General features: G+C 46.2%; 1 protein-coding gene across 3 annotated transcripts; it reads left to right on the top strand.

The window, feature by feature from the left end:
* The first annotated feature begins 11,181 nt into the window (after positions 1–11,181).
* Positions 11,182–20,512, top strand: SLC25A47 (solute carrier family 25 member 47). Of its 3 annotated transcripts, XM_071426474.1 has the most exons (6): positions 11,182–11,411; positions 16,759–16,802; positions 17,070–17,141; positions 17,396–17,578; positions 19,207–19,477; positions 20,212–20,512. In XM_071426474.1, exons 1-6 carry the CDS (start codon positions 11,384–11,386, stop codon positions 20,496–20,498), a joined length of 885 nt encoding a protein of 294 aa, XP_071282575.1. In that variant the 5' UTR covers positions 11,182–11,383; the 3' UTR covers positions 20,499–20,512. The 3 variants fall into 3 exon arrangements, with proteins under 3 accessions (XP_071282575.1, XP_071282577.1, XP_071282576.1); XM_071426476.1 differs by lacking the exon at positions 16,759–16,802 and having other exon boundaries at positions 11,184–11,411; XM_071426475.1 differs by lacking the exons at positions 11,182–11,411; positions 16,759–16,802; positions 17,070–17,141; positions 17,396–17,578 and adding an exon at positions 18,412–18,521.
* The last annotated feature ends 714 nt before the right edge of the window (positions 20,513–21,226 follow it).

Raw genomic sequence — 21,226 nt, 5'->3', positions numbered from 1 at the left:
TGTATGCAAGTATGAGTGGAAGTGATTTTCTGTGACTCTTGTGTACCCTGGATCCATGGGGGAAGTTACAACCATGTGCAGAGTTTTGTAGGTCAAAATCTGGATGTCATAGGTCTCTGTCTTGTAGCACAAGACTTGGAAGGATCAGCTTTGCCTAAAAAGTTCCTGGCCAAACTGTTTTTAATCTGTTATTCAAATCCTCTGGTCTCCCAAGCAGTCTGCCTCAGAGGAACGACCTTCTCTACCAGAAGTGGTTTTGTAATTCTAATGTTTGCGCACAGTCATCAGGGAAAACATTTCCTGTCTCTTTGTAGGCACTTCTAGGTTATCTGAAGACTATTTCAGTCTTAGTCTTTTCTTCTCTGAATTATAATAATAATAATAATCTTCTGATCTCTGAATCTTCTTAGTCCTTCTTTCTTCAGCTGATATGATGGTTCCTTGAACCAAGCCCTAAGGCTGAGTGAGTTCTGGGAGATTACCCTGGGTTCTTGCAGACAACACTCTTGTTCATGTATCTGAATATGAGATCAGATATTCACAAGAGACATAACATAAAACATAACATGACATAACATAACACATAATATATAACAACATAATATGATATTGCTCACTTATGGGCAGCCTGTGAACATGATGTGTTCCAGGTCCCTTCTGGTGGATCAGCTGTGTGCCACAATGTTCCCTACCTTGACCTTGCAGGTTTTGTTCTGTAGTCATTCCTAGCTGTTCATGCTAAATTGTATTTCCAGTTTGTCAAGATCACTTGAATTCTAATCCTGCTGTTGATGTTTGTGCAGCCCCTCCCAGGTTGCAGCAATCTCCCAAGGCTTGTCTTGTTCCTGTATGCTTGAGCTGTTTCTAATAAGCTTTATTTCATTTTACAGGATGTTTTATTCAATGCTACTGAACATTGGAGCACTGCAGAGGGGTGGCCACTTTATGTACTGGTGCAGAGAACATCGAGGGATTGTTGGGTACAAAGTCTGAGATGTCCAGGGCTGGTTCACTAAGGCATGAGCATGGCTTTAGTCCCACTGGGGACTTTGTCTTTTGTTCTTTTTTTCTTTTCTTCTGGGGTTTTGCTTTGTTTTCAGTTCAAGTTACACTTGTGAGGCAGCGCTGTGTGAATGTGGATGAGTTTATTGATCTTGTGTGTGGGTGGGACAGTGAGTCAATAGAGATGCTTGTATTTGTGTGATAAACGAAGGAAGTGTTACAGCTCTTATAGCTGGGTAGTATTTCTTAGATCAAGTATTTTGAATATTCATCCAGGGCTATAAGTGTGCTATAGTATAGATATGGTTTTGGAGAGGACACCTAACCTGACACAGAAGGAAAACAGATTTAGTCATACTCCTCTTCCCTCTGCCTGTTTTTCTAGATTTTTCAGAAGCTGTGTCTGATCTTGTGTCTGCTTTGTTGATGTGCAATGCCTGTGGCTCAGAATGTGACTCAGATGCCTGTTGGGACCCTTGTGCCCTCCAGCTCCATGGACTGGGCTCAGCTGTGACTGCCTTCCTTCTCATTCTGCTAAGGCTGTTCCAAACACAACTTGCAACTGCTGGGATGCATCCCCTGGAGGGCTGGAGTGAGGGGTTGTGCTTTTCCTGCTTTCTTCTTCTTTGGGAGCACGGAGCTTCCTCACTGCATGGCAAAATGTGGGCCCCTCAAATAAAGCAGGCAGAAAAGAAAGAGCCCAGAGCAGCTTGGGGAACATACAGAGTCTACCAGCATGTGCAGCATGTGTCTGAGAGAAAAGTTACAACTTAATCTAACCCTTCAAAAAACCTCTTACCTTTGTCCCTTTGTCTTTTAGGTGGAAGAGGCTTTGCAGATGATGCTGGAGGGGTGAGATGGCAGAGAGAATTTCTCCTCATTCCTGTGGCAAGAAGTGACCCTGTTAGCTGTCTGCTGTCCTCAATGGCACAGGGGAAATCTGTGAGAAGGTGCCACCAAACTGAAACCTGCTCAAGGGCATCAGGAGGCTAGGCAATGGAACAGGAAAAAGGCAGAGGGCAAGCAGTGTGACAGAATAAACACTGCAGGGAAGTATAACATGAAGCAGTGGGGCACAATGAAGTAGGAAAGGAACAAAAATGTGGAGTTGTGATGAACTCGTGGAAATTCTGGTGGCAGTGGCATGCAATAAAATATACATTGTTGATTCAGGGGTTTCAAAATCTTTCTGTTTGCTTGTGAATTTGGCATCAACAATTGGCCATGTCCCAGTATAAAGGTCCCACTACAATGTGGAGGGTGGTGGATGAGGGAGCCTCCTCTTTGCTCCCTAGAGCTTTGCTGAGGCTTGGCCAGCTCTGGGACTACCTTGATGGGAATTCTCTTTCATTCAGCCTTCTGCCCTCAGACCCTTCCTTAACTTCTAAGGTTAACTGAGCTGCATCATTACAGCTTCAGCTGTCATCGTGCTGCCCAGAAAAATGCATCAGTTTCTCTTTCTATTTTGAGCTGTGACTGGATTTTGAACTTCTCCCTAGCACCTTCTTTGCTTCCCTGAATCACTCTTCAAAGTCTCTTTGGGGCAGCAGCTCTGTGCCCCATGATATGTGAAGGTGGGTGGCACTCAGACCATGTGCAATGTGACCATTTACAGCAGCAAACTGCTTTGAAGGAAAACCTTGCATTTCCCAGAAGCTGCAGTCCAGCACAACCAGGCTTGATGACAGAGTGCTTTACAGGAGCTGGCATCCAAAGCAATGATAAATAAATCCAAGTGGTGAAATGAGAGAAACATTGGGGCACATTGTACATAGGAAAACAGCACCTTTGTCTGAAAAATAATCTTCTCCAAGTGAATTCACTGGGTACCTTTGTGTGGATTCATTTTCCTTGTCCATTTTTCAGGTCCATTTTCTTTGTTTTCCTAAACATTCTTGTGTTTGCTGCCCTCCTTGTTTTTTGCATTGTCCCACTCAATGTTATGTTATTGAGTCAGATCTGTGGGATACTCCAGAACCTCTGGATGCAGCTGTACTTGAAGGCAGAGCAGCTAAGGCATTATTCTCAGGGGACTAGATGCCTTTATTATCCATTAACTTTATGACCTTGGGTGCCTTTAGGGTATTCTCTGACGTCATTATCCCACTGGCTTCAAAGGTACTGTATACCATGTTGAAACTTCCCAACCTGATAAAATCCCTTGATAAGATTGGAGCTTCAAAGCCTGAAATGTAACTGGTGCAGCTGTACAGGAGCTGAGTGCTGCTGAGACAGAGTGCCTTGCTTACAGATCTGCTGATGGCTGGAGGCTTTGTGATGCCCCAAACTGTCCTGGTCAGGGTCCCACCATGTAAGGCCTCTTCTGTTCCCAGGGAAACCATGGCAGACACACAACTGCCTTGGCTAATACCTGAAATTGAGCTTACCTTACCTGGCTAATACCTGAAATGCTGAGCTTGTGAGGAGCAGAGGCAGAGGCGCTGGGGGACAGGAGCGGCTTAGTGTGCTCTAAGTTGAAGGTGCCCTGAAAAGTTCAGTCTAGCTCCAACTTTCCATGCTTTATCCTGGTAAAATGGATGCTTTTTTATTGCTGGGAACACATACCTTCTGGAAAGCCTGCCCCTCTCCAGTTTAAGAAGAATTGGCCAAGTTCTGACATGCGCCTTCTGCTGTTTGTCTCAGCCTCTGCTACACGTGTATGTGGATTAGTTTGGGTTACTGGCATGTTGGAGAAGAGAAAGAAGCATAACCTGCACACTAAACAGTCCACACCATTTGTGTTCATTCTGAGGAGGAATCTATCCCTGTTCATGGTCCTGTTCATGGTTGGTTTGTGCTTTGTTTGAAATACAAAACCACAGCAAACCCCTTCTACTTCTAGGGTGCTTCCCTAGAAGCAGGTGAGAAATGAACAGACCAAAAAAGGAGAAAAAGTTGCCTATAGGCATTAGTCCAAGGTCTTTTCCTTGGCATTGTCTTTGTTTTCAAGGATCATACATACTTTGGGTTTTTTTAAAACTAAACTGTTGAGTTTTCTCCTTTTCTGTCATTTTTGTGGTCAGCAAGAAGGCTCCAAGAGGGCTGGCTACCACACCCATGCTGAGTCTTGTCTCCTCCTATCACAGGTCCCATCTTTTTGTGTGGCCTGTGATAGTACTATGATGGCTAAGAAATGATAATTTCTTTTTTAATGTGTATTTGGGCAAGGACCTGAGTCCAAAGTACTTGAAGTATTGCAAGGACTATGTTCTCTTCTATTTGCTGCAGGTGGAGCAGGTTTCTTAACTGCTTGCTTTCCTTGGAGAAGGCCAGAAGACTCTGCATGCCCATGCAACCAGGGGTGCTGAGAGCAGGTCTCCAGCAGAACCCAAATGTTATTTAGCATCACAGTTGGAAGATGCCAGGGACCACAAAGAGGCATGCTGAGGTAAGAGAGGGGGCACTGAGTGCAGTCACCTGATCTAATAACTCTCTACCAGCCCAGCAGCTTCACCATCTTCCCCTCTGCAAGTTACTGTCACTCAGCAGATACTCTCGTGATTGGTGACAGTGAGCAAAAACTGTTGGGAAATCATTCAGGAAAGGAAGATAAAAGCTCAGTAACTGGCATCTTTATAGCATTTTTCCAGCCTGAATTTGCAGACAGTATAACCTAAGCCTCAGGCTGTTTCTGTGAGGTAAAAAGGTGCAATTATATCTATTTTATAGATAAGAAAGCTGGTAATACTGATTTGGCCCAGGGGAACAGGAGGCAGAACTAGGAGAACAATCTCCTTTGCCTGCCTTATGGCTTTTTTTTTAAGTTACTCTGTTCTTACAGGAACCTTTCTGTGAGGCTAATGGCTTTTCACTGCCAACAGGTATAAAAATATACTTTCAACATCACGTACTTGAAATCCTCTGGCACAAGCTGCATTCACATGCAAAGCCAGTGACTGGGAGACTAGGTGTCCAGCTAAATCTAAATCTATACTAGGCTATTTACCAGAGTAGGCACACAGCCACTAAGGTTTATGTCTGGGCCATTTTTCAATATGTTGGCCTGTCTTCAAGGCTACTTCCCGCTGGGTCATTTGTGGGCTTCCAACTGTTACGTGGAATGCTTTGTTATTGCAACAGCCTTATAGTAAAGACACCCATTTCTTGTAAACTGAGAGAACAGGCTTGGCAGGATGACCACTGTGCCTCTACAAACTCTGGAAGTGGACACTCCTATGGCTTCTGAACAAATAAGGCAGGTGATAAGTGAGACTGTGCACTTCCTATGATACTCAGAGCCTGGTACTGTTAGTATTGGTGTCTGAGAGTGCTCCTGAAAAAAGCTATGGAAACTTCTGGCTTAGATTTTGATTTTTCTCCTGGTTGGGTCAATGGAAAAAGTCAGGTTAATGTTGGAGGCATAGGACTGAACACTTGCTGCTGAAATGGGTCTACATCTGCACTAGGACAGCGCACACAGGCAGAGATCCCTGAATTAGTATTGATCAGGTTAGGATGGGTATCAGAGGCTGTTCACCATCACCCCCCCAACAACAATGTGGGGCCCTTCTCCAGCATTAAACTTGCTCTGTAGCAGTATTTTTAAGGGACATATTTTGCTTTTCAGTTGTTTTCTATTTCTGCAAGATAAAATTCCTCTGTATATATCTCCTCTCAACATAAGCTCATTATAATGCTGGCATTTAGAAAAAGTTCTCTTTTCTGAACTCTTTGGTGCCAGGTTTTTCTGTTAAGTAACCCTTTCCCATGTGACTTTAGCGGCTGATCTCAAAGTCTCAGACAATAATGCCTTATAGTTCTAGAGCTGAGTTTTCTTTCTAATTTCCAAGTAGCTCTGAGGTTGTTAAGTCATATAAAATCAGCTAGCTATAAGGAAGAAGACCATTGGCTAGTCAATAATGTAGCATTTCATAGATTTTTTCACTGGTGTAAAGCAGAGGTCTCAAGGAGACACAGTTTGGGAATATTGCAAAAAAAGATACAGGAACACAGACTCTGGAGTGAGCACTGATGGTGCACCAGGAACATCAATAAATAGATTGGGAGCTTGTCTCTGTTCCTACTACAAGAGCTGTGTTTTACTGTCTAACACCTGAGGTGCCTCTGCTGAAAGGGTAGAGGCTTGCACATTAACATCAGCATGAAATAGAGTGCTTTATTGCTTGGTGGCAGGGAAAAGCAGGCCAGGAAGGTGAGTGCCTCTCTCTGCTCCTGGCTCTCCAAGCCTGCTGCCAAGTCACTGGCTACATCTTTTGTTCATTAAAGTGCAGAAAATGTGCAAGAGGTTGGAAAATGGCTCAAAAAGCAGTCAGAAAGTCAAAACAGTCCTGACATCCCCTCCTTCCATCACAGCAAGGAGATCTTTTGCAATGCTAGCAATGTAGGCTGGCATAAAATCCTTCCTGAGAACTTGCTGGGGTGGTGCACTGCCAAACTTCCTCTTTTTACTGTGCATCCCAGGGTGATGTAATCAGGGCCTTCCAGTGGCTGAAGGGGGCCTGCAAGAAAGAGGGGGAGGGACTTCTTACAAAGACATGTGGCAGCAGGTCACAGGGGAATGGATCCAAACTGAAAGGGAGTAGGTTTAGATTATTTAGATTATATAGATTATTTAGCTTGTATTAGGATGAAGTTCTTTCCTGTGAGAGTGATGAGGCACTGGCACAGGCTGCCCAGAGAAGTTGTGGCTGCCCCATCCTTGGAAGTGTTCAAGGGCAGGCTGGATGGAGCCCTGATCAACCTGGTCTAGAGTAAGGTGTCCTTGTGCACAGCATGGAGATTGGAATCAGGTGATCTTTAAAGCCCCTTGCAACCTAAACCTGATTCTATGATTTTGGGGAAAGATCTATGTAACACTTTAAATTTTCAATATATACATAATTTCACAGGGGTGTTTGTATAGGATGGGTGCTAATATTGTTACTTCCACCTTTTCCCATTATTTCCTCCTGAACAGAGACTTGTGGCTCTCTGAGAAGTGTCTGGATCCTTGCAGTGTCTTCATGACAGTGGACACACCAGTCATGCTGATGAGAAGATTAGGTATAGAGAGATGGAATGACTTCTTAAATTACTGCAATCATCTTCAGCTTCTTGGAAATGTACTATTTTCCCTCCCTTTGGGAATGTGTGTAGAAATATTACAACCTCATTTCAGCTTTCCAGAGGTGAAATCACGTATCATTTATACCTGATGCAGTTGCCAATGCTCAGAGTGCTTTCCTTGCTGCCTCTGTTTGTTTTGCTGTGAGACTCCTGCTGTGAGTTCTCGAGTCCTTGGAATTATTGGTTTTCCTTTAGTACCTGAGATAAAGGACAATGAGCTGCTTTGATTTGAAAATCCATAACACAGCTGGAGCCAGGAGGTTCCACCCCCCATTCCACCCCCAGCCCTGGAGCCAAGGGCCAGGCCCTGCCAGCTCAGCACTGCTGGTGTCACTGCTGTCACTCCTTCCCGTTCTGCAATGTGCAAACAGCTCGGGGGCGGAGCGACGCTGTTTGAACAGTCCCTCCAGTCAAGGACTTTTCCAAAAGAAATTGGACAGGAGTTAATGGATGTGCACATGAGTGCAGCATTGCACAGTGCAGGTGGGATGGAAAATGCAACATGCTGAGGCAGGAAATGAGGAAGGAGCATTTTCTCAGCAGAGCTGGCTGGATGAGCTGGCAGAGCAGAAGGAGGACAGGCTTTGCAGGATGGATGGAGTTGGTAAAATCCTGTGAATGTGCTGTGGAAGAAGATGGTAAAATCAGCTCTGCTGATTTTGTCTCACCTGTACAATGCTATTTGGTTGTCATCTTATTGCAGAGGTTCCATACTATTGTCTCCTTATTGCCAAAGTTTCATACCCTCTTGGTCCCTTCTTGTGGGCAGCTCCTCAAAGCACTGCCCATCTCCTTCACCAAGCAGCCAACAGACTCCTCTCACCCAGCCACCCACCCTTATACAGCACTCTTCTTCTCACTGGTTACAGCTGTGGCCTGTTAAAGTCAGGCCTGTTCCTAATCTTTGATAATTGGCCCAGCTGCAACTCCTTAGGGATAAGATTACTTTCTATACTACCTTTATTTTCTTATATTCTATCCCCCTACACTATTTAACACTGCCTGCCTGCCTGGAGGCTCCCTTCCTACCTTTCTTTTTGCTCCATCATTTGTTCCAGTCCTCTAGACCCTTTGCTGTGGAGCAGTTCTCTCTGCCTGGGTGGGCACACAGCTGCCTCCTCCTGTGAAGCAAATTGAGTGTTTTATTCATCACACACTGGGTAAAATTGGGGTCTTCCTCACTTTTAATCACTCAGTTTCACGATTTCCTGCAGATTGCTTCATATTGTCAGATCTGTGGTTTTATCTGACAGCACCTTCCATGCTCTGCTTTCTCAAGGCCCTGTGAAATTGGCCCATTTTGAACAAATCACTCTTGACCAGTTTGCTACTGGAGGAAAGAACTCGTGACTTATTTCTCATGGAATGCTATCCCTTGTGGAGGCTCAAAGCATGTTTGGTGTGTGATTTCCTAGGCCCTGCTTGGAGAAGACCACCAGGACCAGGCACTTTCTCTCCTCCCTGCATAGATGTGGACCATGGTGTTTATTTGCAAGCTAGACTAGCAGTGATCTTTGGATCTGCAGTCCTTGGACACTGTGTCAAAGTGGGACAGGAATGATTAATATTTCATCTTGGAGAAATGCCTGATAAGATTTATTTGGGTTGGATTTTCTGGACTGTCTCCATTGACCTATAGCACTGGGTTCTGGTAAATTAATGAGGCTGGTAAATCTCTGAAATCTAGGGAAGAGAGGATGGAGGAGGAAGCTCCTTCAGAAGAAGAAGAGTGAGACTTCAAGGACTCAGTCTCTGGGAGGAGTCCTGGTAGGGAAAGTTGAATTGCTGCTGTGGAAGAGGGTCCTTCTTTTGCACAGGGAGTTTGTCTGTGCTGTTTGGGGTGTGCCAGCAGAAACACAGGCTCAGTTCTCAGATGGGGTGTCCTTCACACAGGATTACACCTTCCTCAGTACTTGCTCTCATCTGAGCACTTGAACCCTGGTGTGGGGCTCCTCTTCTGGAAGACTCTTGCCTTGCTGCCATCATGTGGTGGCCAGGCTGAGCTTGGCAGTGGATCCCATTTTCCCCTAAGTCCTGCCTGCCCACCAGGAGCAGAGAGTACTGTAGTGGTGTTTGCTGAGGCTCATGTTACTCTGCTAAGCCCTGGCTGAGGCAGATGTCCTGAAGCAGCTCTGTGTGTGCATTCCTCCTGAGCTGGCTGTCCCAGGAATACCTTCATGGGGTATTGAAATGGTTCAAACCCCAAAATACTCTTCTTTCATATGGACATCTTCTGAATGACCTCTATTTATAAGGCAACCCCAGTCAGATGGAAAAGCTGACCTTTCCTGGTGCACCCCATTGAAGGGACCAAAACCATTATCAAAAGGTTGTGGAGTCAGATTCCTGCTATATAAAGCAAGTGACATTTTGCTAGAAGCATTGGTGTGAATGGATGTTAAAAAAATAAACAAAGGATTCATTTTCTTTCACAAAGGAAGGGTGTTGGGTTGGTTGGGTTTCTTTTTACAATCTCAGACGATTTCATGAGGAAGATTCCCTTTGAGCTGTTCAGCTCAGCTAAAGAAGGTAGGAATTTTGCTTGGTCTTTTGATATTTCATGGAAAATACTAATTAGCCTCACTGCTTTAATCAGCCAGAGTGAAATGCCAGCCAGCCTCTATTTTCTTGCTGATATGGCTCCAGTCACTGCAATGTGTAGAAAGATCCCACCCCCATGTTCTTCCAGGCTGCCCCTCCACAGGGAACTGTGTCCTTGTCCCTGTGTGCCACTGACACAACAGGCACCATCCCTGGTTCTGCTGCTGGAGGGGTCCTGCAAGGACAGCAGCAGAATGGGATGATGGGAGAAGAGGAAACAACAGATTTCCCTGCACTTGGCATGCACAGACTGTTGATTAACCATTAATAACTCCTGTATGGACAACAGGTATATCAAGGAAGAGCTACTAAATAACCCAGTGTGTTTTTGCAGCTACATGGCTACCTCTCTAGATAATATTTTACTTGTGGTTTTAAGTATTTTGCTGTCCTTGCATGATGTTAAACTGGAATAATCTATTCTCTTCAGAACAGAAAGCATTCAGGGAAAGATGCATAAGAAATCACAGGAAGCAAGTTAATAAAAATACTTTCATTTTCAATTCCCAGAAACTCTGCCCTCACACAGAGCTGTTCTGTCACTGCCACAGCAGCCCCAAACACGTACTTCAGTGAGAAATATGTTCCTGGGAAATGTGCAGGAAATGGCAGTGGGTACTGAAGTGCTCAGCTCCCCTGTAAAGCTGACCCAGGGGGCAGCAGCCGTGAAATTTTCTTTTCCCTTTGCTGCCAATGTACCTTGGCTCTGACCCGGGAAAACCTCCACAAGAGGGGTAAAATTCAGGTCACGCCTTGGCAAGCCCTTCATTGCATCAGGACTTTGGTTTCCAGGGTCTCTCTGGACAAAGCTTAACCTCCCACACGTAGATGAGGCACTCTTTTGTAACGGGACTGTTGTGCAAAACCAGGCAATATGACATTTCCTTGAACTCCTGGTTCCCTTTGATCAGCAGGTCTCTCTACAAGGAGCTGACACTGGAAAGGGGGTTAGGAATCTGAGCAAGAGATGAAGAAGAGCTGCTCCAGGGGCTGGGAAAACTATGCTGCTGCTGTCTGAAATAGAAGCAAATACTCTGGATGTGGTTAGATTAATTACAGAGGTTCACAATTTGTACAAATAATGAGTGGGTAATAATCTACGGGGAAATATGTAGAAGTTAGGGTCAGCTTCAAGCATCAGCAAAGTCAAGAAAAATGGCTTGGTAAAGGCAGAAGGAATTTCCATTAATGGAAAGGGTGTGTGGTCCATCAGAAGGAGAGACTGGGCTGGGATAGGGGAAGGAAGAATCCTGCAAATGGTCACAAATGCAGCATCTCCGTGGCACAGGCCAGCAGTGTCCTCTGGCAAACGGGTGTGCAAAGCTGTCTTGTGGGGCTAGTAACAACAGCAGGGCATGGCCCCCTCAGAGCCAGCCTTTCCCTGCAAGTCACCCGCCCTTGGGCCTTTCCAGGCAAAAGGGCACAGGGAACAGCAGCCCTGGCACAGCATTTCAGGGCTCCACGGGATTATTTATTCACTGTGTTCCTGGAACACTTCCAGGCTTCCCAGCTCTGCCACCAGCGTACAAATTCATCCAGTACCAGCAAGACTCACAATCCCCAGAGGCAAGGGCAGACTGTAGGAAGGTGATTCCTGTCACAAACCAGTGTCTCTGGAGGACTGGCAGGGCTCTGGGAAGACTGAACTGGATCCTCGTCCCCTCCCCTCCTCCCCAGCGCTCTCGGGGTGGTTTCGGCAGCAGCCGCACTCTGCATGGATTTCATTGCTGGGGCCATCGGAGGTAAATGCATGAATTGGTGCTTGTTACCCAAAGCAGATAGCTGTGTTTCCTTCTTGTTCAGCTGAGGAGCAGGTCTCAATAGCAGAGCTGAGAATCTATGATGGGGGGCTGCTTGTTAAAAGTGTGTTCTTCCTCATGAAGTGGGAAATGTCATCAGAGCAGGCTCACGGAGCTGCTGGAGAGGCAGCGCTGCAGCTTGGTCAGCTGAGGTCATTGCCTGCAATCTCCTCCAGTCTGGTTGCAGTGGGACAGGGTAAAACTAATAGGAAGAGACAGAGTGTAATAGGTTTTGTGCAGATATAAGCCAGCTTGTATAGCCCTGACAGTGAAACCCTCACGTGTCTGGAATCCAGGGGTCCCAGCAGCTGCTGGGATGGTGGCTGAGGGGGGCTGAGGATGTGATTTTTGAGACAGGAGGGGAGGAAGCACAGTGTTCTTATTGCATTCAGATTGTCTGGATGAATGCCCTTTGCATTATCTTGGGTTAAGATGCATTTGCAGTTGTGATGGTGATCTCAGTGCAGGCGAGCCAGGCAGCAGGCTTTGATCTGGGAGAAAGTAGGTTAGCTGTATATAAAAAAAGCAACAGGAGAGAAGTGTGATTAAATTCTAGACATTTTTAGAGCATGTACTGCTCAAACCCATCTTTGTTTTAAATGACAGAATGTATCCATTGGTCTCAGTTCTTTGCTGAAATCTCATTAGATTTAGTGGAGTATACAAGATAATATATACCAGTAAAATATATATATTATATATATAATATAAATTATATATATTTTATATATATATAAATTATATATACATATATAAAAAGTATTTTATATATGTATATATAAAGTAAATTATATATATATATATATATATATATATATATATATATATATATATATATATAAAATATATACCAATAAATACCACAAGAAAAGCCTTTGGTTCACCACTGACAGAAAGGCCAGGTAAACCTGCCAGGTGGCTGAGACATCCAGCCCAAGCCTGCATGACAGATCTCACTTTGACATTTGCTGAAATTTGGCATTTTCCCCTCACCAGGAACAGCCTGTGGTCCTGCTGCAGATGTGTTTGTCCTGGGAAGGACCATGCTGAGTCTTACCCTGCCCACTAATTGCTCATCTTGTGCAAGTGGGGAGAGGTTTGGCATCTCTAGCATCCAGCCCTGGAGGTGCCTGTTGTTCCCATGCTTGGAGTGTTGGTCTTCCAGGGGTGTTGGGAGACCCTTCCTGGGAGAGGAGGATATAACCAGCCCCACCATGATAGCTTGTCTTTCTCCTCCTGTTTCCCTTCTGACTTCAGAGCACCCTGTGGAGAAGGAAGCCTTGTCCTAGGGCTGGCAACAGGATGTCCATCCCAGAAGGATTAACCAAACTTCCTCTCAGACTTCATGTTCATGGTGGGGCAGAGATGATTGCATTTGTTTCTTGGACTCCTTTGCTTTTTTAGCACAGTTTGAGACAGGTCACTTGAGGACAAGCTTCTTTTGCAAGGTAATATGATGAGCTGAAAACAAAGTTTGAACATGGCAATTCACCTTAGTTTTCTGTCCTGGCTCCCATGCAAAGCCAGGGTTTGTGCTGTGACCCCCTGTCCAGGCTCCAGCATCGTGTTCTGTCCAGCCATGCAGCAAGAATCTCCCCTGTGCCCTGGACACAGGCTCAGCCTGAGGGGATGCAGGCTGTGGAGATCCAGCTGGGACCAGAAAAGTCTTTGCCTGTTGTAAGGCACTTCACTGACCTCAGCCTGTCAGAGAGCAAGATTTTCCATCCTGTCCTCTATGTCCAGCTCAGAGCTTTTTTGGGAGGGATACTGCAACTTCTCACTGGCTGGCAGAGGTGGGAGCTTGCCCATAGACACAGGGGAGGCACCTGGCCAGGGCTTCTGAGGCCATCATCCTTCCCCTCAGACAGGACAGCTCCTGGGGCTGGACATCTATCCTGCAAGAACTGGGATGGATTTGGTGCTCAGCTTGTTTTGGGGTTTATGTTTGCCAGAGCTGAAGCAGTTTTCATGTTCCTAAGGAGTCTGTGAATCCAGCTAAGGAGCATCAAGCAAGTTGAGGCAACAAAAAAAAATAAGAGTTTCTGTTTAGTAAATGACACTCTAGTGACCTAGATCGATTTTCAGAGTGTCTTAGAGAAAGCATGGCTTAAACACCTCTGAAAAACAGCAGAGGCCATGCCCATTTGAATTCCAGCCTCTGCACAAATACTGTGCATCACCTCTGGGCAATGAATTCTGTGGCAATGAGGTAAAGAAGCTCAGCATCTTCAGCCCAAGAAACAGTGATCTGCTCTGGCTCCAGATAGAAAAAAAAACATGAGAGAAACATGCTTAGGAGACTTTCTATAACCAGCAAATGTGGCTGGATGTTTTAGGAAGCAGTCCTTCCTGGCCAGTAAAATTGAGCAAGAGGTTGGACTAGGGACCTCCTGAGGTCCCTTCTGACTTGAATTTTCCTGTGATCTCATGGACACTTTCTAGCCCTGATGCAGCAGCAGCCTGGGCCATGGCAGGGGATGGGGACTGATGGCTGGGGCTGGTGATGACTGCAGGATGACTTGACTCTTATGTCAGGAGTAAAGATTTGGGGAAGCAAAGCTGAGGTTTACCCAGTGGTGGTAGTGCAGCAGGGTCTGCAGCAGGACTGGGCTTTTCCACAGCTGGGAGATTACATGCAGTCCAAGGAAAGATAAAATAATCCCCTATAGAAGGAACATGCCCTCTCCTTACAGATAAAGCAGCTCCTGCTGGGATCGTGTGACTAAATGAAGCTGAGCTTGCTTAGGGTCTGTGCACTGATGTTCCCAACTCTGCACAAAACAAAGGGTTTTGAAAGTCACTGTCTGCCCATCCAGTGCATGGACAATGATCCCTGCTTGTCCCTGGATGTCTCAGCCAAGGTTTGCCATCAGCTCAGAGCTGCTGCAGCCTGGTGGGCTCTGTACAGCTGCCACTTGCTCCCTTGTGATTGCCACTCCACCAGATCCTGTCTTTATTTGAGTTGCTTGCTCAGAGTGACATGACTTGTGCAGGGACTGTGAGTGATCTGTTCTGTGCCCTCTGTGTGTGTAGGGGATGCTGCAAGCTCTGCTCAATACCTGGGAATATCTCAGATAAAGAGGGCATAAAAAATGGCTCACTAAAACCAAAAAAGGTAATTCCCTTGGTTTTAGTATTTATTTTTGTCACAGCTGATGCAGTGTTACTCAGCAGGAGTCCCACAGGAACCCTCTCCTGTATGCCCACTGTTCATTGCTGGCCTTCTTTGATTTTGCTGTGCAAACAGGGCATGTGTGGGTCATGCTATCTTAGTGCCAGGCTATTTATATCGTGTGAGAGTGTGCAGAGCCCTCATTCCTCAGCCTTTGGCAGACTTGGCCGAGCTCCTCAGCTCTGACAACTGCTTGGAGTGCTTTGTGCCCCTAAGTAGCACAGTTCATGGCAGGTTGGGTTACTCGGAGGTTTGGGGGATTCACATCTTTGCTGGGAGCAGTGAAAAATTTGCTTTTATGGTCCCCTCCCAAGTGGAGATGTTTGATCCTTACTGGAACCAAGTTGATGGGGAGCCTTTAGGGCTGAAAGAGACTGTTTAGGGCAACCTACTGTGCTGCTGTCTTTGTATCCTATTGTGTGAACAGGGTGATTTCTCCAGAAGGGAGGTCAGTTCTTGTCAAACACTGACCCAAATCATCCTTGGTGTGTGATCTGCATGAGCCAAAGCTCCTACCTTCCTTATCCAGTGGAGTGAGCCAGGACTTAGCTGTGCATGGTGCCCCTGTGTCCCCAGCATCTGCTCAGCCCATGCCCATCTCCTCTAAGGTTCAGGAAATCTGAAAATGATGAAATGTGTCAAAACCTCCCAGCTGAGATGCGGTGCATGGCCTGGGGACTGCAGCTGTGAGGTCAGCACTGCCCTACTGGCAGTGGCCCATGTGCTGCCCTTCCCTGGCTGCCAGTGTCCCTGCTCACTCTGGCCAGGAGCCTGGGACAGCACAGGTGTCCCCAGATGACTTTGTGCATTGTCACTCTCTGCTTGGACCTAAGCCATTGCTTCTCCCAGCCATATTATTGCCTGTGTATTCCCCCTTGCCCTGTCTCTTCCATCACTGTCTCTCTTCTATCTAGGCCCTTTTCCCCCCTTCATTGCTGTTTATCTGACACAGATTTGATAGGTGTTTTTGAAGAACAAACCTCAATTTTCTGCAAGAAAGATGCTGTTGGTTGTTTTCCTCTGAGTAACGCACTTTGGGATTGTCTCCTGGTGACTCACAACAGCAGCTGCTGCTTTTCTCCAGAACATGGGAGAGCTTTCCAGAGCTCTGAGCAGCCATGCAATCAGAGGTGAACATGCCCACACCAATAACACATTTTTAAGTAGCTTGGGTTTTAATTTTTCTCAGTCAGAGGCAGTTTTCAAGAGGTGAGCCATTAGATGTGCCCTGTATCTCTGAATGCCTGGCTGCCTGATGGGCTCCTCCAGCACTTCTATGAACTTGATCTCTGTTTAAATAGCTCACATGGACACAGCTCCATTGTTCTCTAGCCTGACTTCCTCTCAGGTGTCGCAGGTGTTGTACTGGGAGGAAGTTTTCTGGTCAGCACCTTTGTTACCTGCTAGCACTTAGCTCAGAGCTGAGAAATGCAGCGAGGTGAGATCTATTTATTGTTGCAACAGAGAGAAATCCGTGTTGGAGCTCTTTAGCCCTCCTGACTTGCCATTAAGCTTTGTCTCAGGGGATTAATGCGTGTCCAGGGGCTATTTTAAGGCTCTAGGAGTGAGCTCTAGGGGGTGTTGCTGGAGGACTGCAGCGCCCCGGGGCTGGACGCGCTGTGTGTGATGCTGCGCTGGGCGGGCTCGGCAGCCGCTGGACACTCCCAGCGCTAATCCCTCCCTGCCCCAAATCCCGCCGGGCCCTGAAAACCAAAATTGCTCCAGACTCTGTGAGTGGGGACGCTTGATCATGGTTCAAAGATGCTGTAGTGCCTAAGCTGAGGGGGGAAACAAGCAGAGCCCAGTATCCTCCCTCCATCCTTCGTGGGGCAGCGCTCTCAGTGTCTCTCCCTGTCTCATCTATCCTCAGTCTTGTCTTTCATGATAAATTTCCCATACTCTGTTTCCTCCTCTGGGTGAGCCTTGGTCTCACAGAAATTTGCATTTTTCTCTGTTATTCATGGCCCAAACGTCATTACTGGAGCTCTAGAAGTCTGGTGCCAGGCACAGCTGGGCTCTGGAGCTGTTTTCTGCTATTGCCAGTGCCCTTCTGTGATGGGTGAAAAGCTCTGCTGTGCCATGTGCTGTTAACCATCTCCAACATATTCTCTGTTTCAGGTGGTCTAAGCACAGCTGTGGGTTATCCACTGGACACAGTAAAGGTACCTGTTGGAGCTTTATTTCTTGACTATAGAACAAAAACAAAGAGGGCCTTTTGTTTCCCCCCTCCTTTTCAGAAAAATAGCCCCATGATAATACTTTATCTGCATTACATCTCCATACCTCACTGTATTTGGAGTTTGTCTTTAAAAAAAAAAAGTTTGGTCATGTTATTTTATGGTCAATTACCTGGTTTGCTGCTACGGCATTTGTCGTTTTATTTATTTTAATGTGATATCTGCATTTCAAAGTTGTCTCTGTATTCCTAGGTGAGAATTCAGACTGAGAACCACTACAGAGGATTTTGGCACTGTGTTCAGGAAACGTACAGGACAGAAAAGGTGGGTGCCTCTCAGCAGCATTGCAGGTGCTTTGTTTCAGAGCAGCAGAGCTGCCTCTGTCGCCTTGGGGAGGATGGGCACCAGTTGCATGCAAGCATCAGCTGGGAGAGCCCTCAGGGTTGAAATTTAGATTTGCTGATGAGCTGTAAGGTGGGAATAAGTTTTGACTCAGCAATGTACAGCCAGTGCTTTTGAGCAGATGCTTTCCCATGCCGTTCACCTTTAAAAGTCGCCTTTCTCCTGTTTCCCACGAGGTCCGGGGGTTTTACAAAGGGGTGACCGCCTCAGCCCTCGCTGTATCAGTGGTTTCCGCAGTTTCCTTTGGCACATACAAGAACTTCCTCGGCGCCCTCTGCAAGCTGCGCTACGGGGCTGCAGAGGCCAAGCCGTCCAAGCTGGATGTTTCTCTGGCTGGAGCTGCTGCCGGCGCTGCCCGGGTACGTAAACACCCTTGTGAAAAACGCCAATCACTTGCTTTTAAAATGTTAAAAAGTTCAATAGTAATAAAATGGTTCTAAAAAGAGTAATGCAATTAGAGTAATAATAATTTGGACAAATTGAATTAGGACAATATGACACAATAAAGACAAAGAGTTATGGACGTCTGGGTTCATCTTTCTGGGCAGCACGAGCCCGAAAAAGGACCCCCGTTAACAAAGGATTAACCCTTAAAAACAATAGCCTGTTGCATATTCATACACCTTATACATGATGCATAAATTCCATTCAAACACAGGATTCTGTCTGGTCATCATCAACTTCTTCCTTCTAATCCTAACAGCACCTTCGTGGCAGGAAGAAGTTTGTTTCTTCTGCTAAGAGGGCAATAAATTCTTTTGCTCTGAAAGATTTAGGCGTCCTGTGGCTGATATCTGGTGCGAGTGCCTCATTCCTTTCTTAAAAAAATCCCACTAACATAGTTCTTATTTTAACTACAAAGGTTACCTTTTAATTACAAGACTACATTTACTATTAAAATGTTAATACAGCACTACTAATCAATACATCAAAACACATCTGGTAAATATCTGTGTAGAGCCATATAATATGCACTTTTCACACCCTGCAGGGAAAGCACAACGAGAGCTCTTGTTCACAAACACAGGCGGCTGGAAAAGCAGGGAATGTTTTTTCGGTCCGTGAGGCCGCAGGGGAGCCTGCAGCAAGTCTGGTGGGTTTGTTTTTGCAGGGGAGGTCATGCTCTGCCCTCGCTGCCCCTTCGTGGCGTGGCCGAGTCCTGCTGGGCAGCTCGTGCTGGATTTGGTTTGGAGCGCCAGGACGCTTAAGAACGTGCCATTAACATGACACAGACCTTGGCAGCAAACCAGGAGGAGGAAGAAAGCACAGCATAGGCAGCAAACTCCCCCAGTGGCTGCGATGGTGTGTTTGTGTAAGACAGACAGAACTCTGAGTGAAAGCACGGGCAGAGCACAGCCTTGCCAGGATTAAACTCAGTGGGGTAACCCTGGGAAGTGATGCTGCATTTCAAACCTGCAGGATCCTCGGGCAGGGCTGGGTCCAGGAGCAGTTTCCCACAAGCAGATGAGGGTGAGCATCCACAGGTGCTGTGGATGTGGTGGAGCTCATCCCATCACGCTGGAATGTGTGCCTGGCTACAATCCTCTTGCAGAGCAGTCCAGATGGTCAGGCTTCTAGGTGTTTCCTACAGTCAGTGACTCAACATGGCTTAAATTTTTACAGCCTGGATGGTCTTGGTTCAAATACAAATAATGGACGGTCTTGGTTCAAATACAGGTACAAATAAGAGCCCTGATGTGTGCTTCCCTATGGCTGAGGACATCCCTCTTTCCACACCCATCTAGTTTATCAAATAGTTACAGGTATTTAATACCCTGTGTTGATTCTGCCTTGCCTTCCTCTCTGCTCACTCATGTGTCCTGCTGCTGCTGCGTGGAACAGCACAGACAGAGGGGAGGAGGCTGGAGCTTGCTGGAGCTCACAGACAATACTATTGCCTGAAAAGCTGGGAGACAAGGATTTACACCAGGGAGATCAAAACACTGTTTAACTGTGAGGGTTAAAATGCCATTCTCTGGTGTTGCAGGTTGTGTTGACAAACCCTAGTGAGGTGGCTAAAGTTCGGATGCAGACTCAGAGGAACCCATGCACTTCCACCACACATCAGCCTGTTTCCAAGCCAAAGTACCAAGGGTCTCTGCACTGTCTGAAGGTTATCATCAAGGAGGAAGGTTTTGGGGGTCTCTACAAGGGCTGTTCTGCATTACTCTGCAGGGATTGCTCTGCTTCTGCAGTATATTTCCTTTCCTATTCTGCTCTGTGCGACTGGCTCACACCAGATGGGAGAAATAAACCAGGTAGGTATTGGAAAGCATCTGGCATTACCTGCAAAAAGGGCTTATTTAGTCCCACACTAAGGGGGAAACCAGGTTCTGGGCAAACAGTACCCATAAAACCTCACCCAGATCCTGATGAGGAATTGCTCTGTGTGTGGGGGCTTTGGCCCCAGCCCTAGTGACAGCAGCCTGCATGTGAGGGCTTCACTGTCCCACCTTGTCCCTAAGCAGCTCCTCCTCCTGCAGGAGGGGTTCTTACCACACACTGGTGCCTGGAATATGGATATGAAATCCTGTTAATGCAAAAACAGGGTAGCAAGAAATTAAACATGGACAAATCTTCTGGGAGCCATGATGGAGCTCAGACAAGGGTCAGCCCAGAGCTTGAATATGAAGTCCAGGTGGACAAGGTAAAGACACTTTAGGTTCTTAGTTGTGATTTGGCTCCAAAATCCACATTGAGAAAAGATTGAATAGGTATGATTCAGCAAAAGAGCATCTCCCTGAGAATTATAAAAATTAGATCCATCTGAAGAGGGTGTGAGTGCTCTCAGGCTGTACCACATCTAGTTCACATGGTGTTCAAAGTGTCACATGTGCAAAAATTCTCTGAGATCACTGGAAAAACTGCAAGAGCTGCACAAAATGACTCCCAAAAAATATGAAAGTTACCCAAGTTTGTTGTCAAATCTGAGATGGCTGTAGCTGAATGAGGTGCAAGTGAACTGCCCTTCTCCCTTCACTCTCTCCTGCAGGTTTCCTTGTTGTTCTGCTTTCTGGTGGTTTTGCTGGAGTCCTGGCCTGGGGATTCGGTACTCCCATGGATGTCATCAAATCACGCATGCAAATAGATGAATCGGACCAGCACAAGTACAAAGGCCTGATCCACTGTGTGAGGGAAAGTGTGAGAAAGGAGGGGCCAAAAGTGCTTTTCAAAGGACTGGGTTTAAACTGCATTCGTGCCTTTCCTGTGAACATGGTAGTGTTTGTAACATATGAAGGTGTACTGAGATTTACAGATCATTATATAAAGAAAAAATAGCTTGTTCCACTCTGTCCAAAGTGTATTTTATTTATTTTTTTTTCTTTTTGTAAGACAACATCCACAAACAACTGTTGAATTGATGGGCAGCATAAGAAGCATGGACATTTCAGCCCAAAGCTAACAATTGATGGCTTTGTTTTATTCTTACAGGATTACAAACTCATCAGGGAGCCTTGGCTTCATATAAAACCTCCCTTTTATCTCATTAAGGTATTTAGACTGTGGCCGCTGCTTAGGCCCTTGAAACATTTGTGAATTTTTATGTTCTAATAATTTGTTTGTCTGAGCAGGGGTTTTGGTAAATCAAGTAATTTTTTTTCTACTGGCACAGACAATGATCCTCCCAACCAAAGGAAGAGCTGGGGGGAGTTTGTGTAAGATTTAACACTCTCCAGCGTGTGCTCTTTACATGCTATGCCTGCACTGCATTCAGCGAGTGACTCACATATTTATGCTCCAGGCTGCAACCTCCCCTTCCCAGCAGTAATTTTCCCAAAGCACTCTCCAATTATATTCCCTTGGCAGGAGCTGAAGCAGGAATGTCCTTTCTTTTCCCTGCTGCTCTGTATGAGTGGCAGCCATGCTCTGTTTACATAACTGTGCTAATGGTCTGGCTGCAGCGCCAGGCAGGCTGTGGGATTTTCTCCCTGAGCCCCACAGCATCAGCCCTCTCCTCAGGCCATGGAGCAGCAGCTCTCCATGGCACAGCCTCTCTTGGCACAGCT

Source organism: Agelaius tricolor, unplaced genomic scaffold (assembly GCF_023055355.1).
Source record: "Agelaius tricolor isolate 1412-34295 unplaced genomic scaffold, bAgeTri1.0.p SCAF_5, whole genome shotgun sequence".
Lineage (NCBI taxonomy): Eukaryota > Metazoa > Chordata > Aves > Passeriformes > Icteridae > Agelaius > Agelaius tricolor.
The sequence above is the reverse complement of the archived record's forward strand: the minus strand, read 5'-3'. Positions and strand labels throughout refer to the sequence as shown.

Excerpts from the sequence above, each read along its gene's own strand:
- SLC25A47 (XM_071426474.1), top strand. The coding sequence starts at position 11,384 with ATGGATTTCATTGCTGGGGCCATCGGAG. Across the intron at positions 11,412-16,758 it reads CATTGCTGGGGCCATCGGAG|GTGGTCTAAGCACAGCTGTG; the intron begins GTAAATGCATGA and ends TCTCTGTTTCAG. Across the intron at positions 17,579-19,206 it reads CTGCTGCCGGCGCTGCCCGG|GTTGTGTTGACAAACCCTAG; the intron begins GTACGTAAACAC and ends CTGGTGTTGCAG.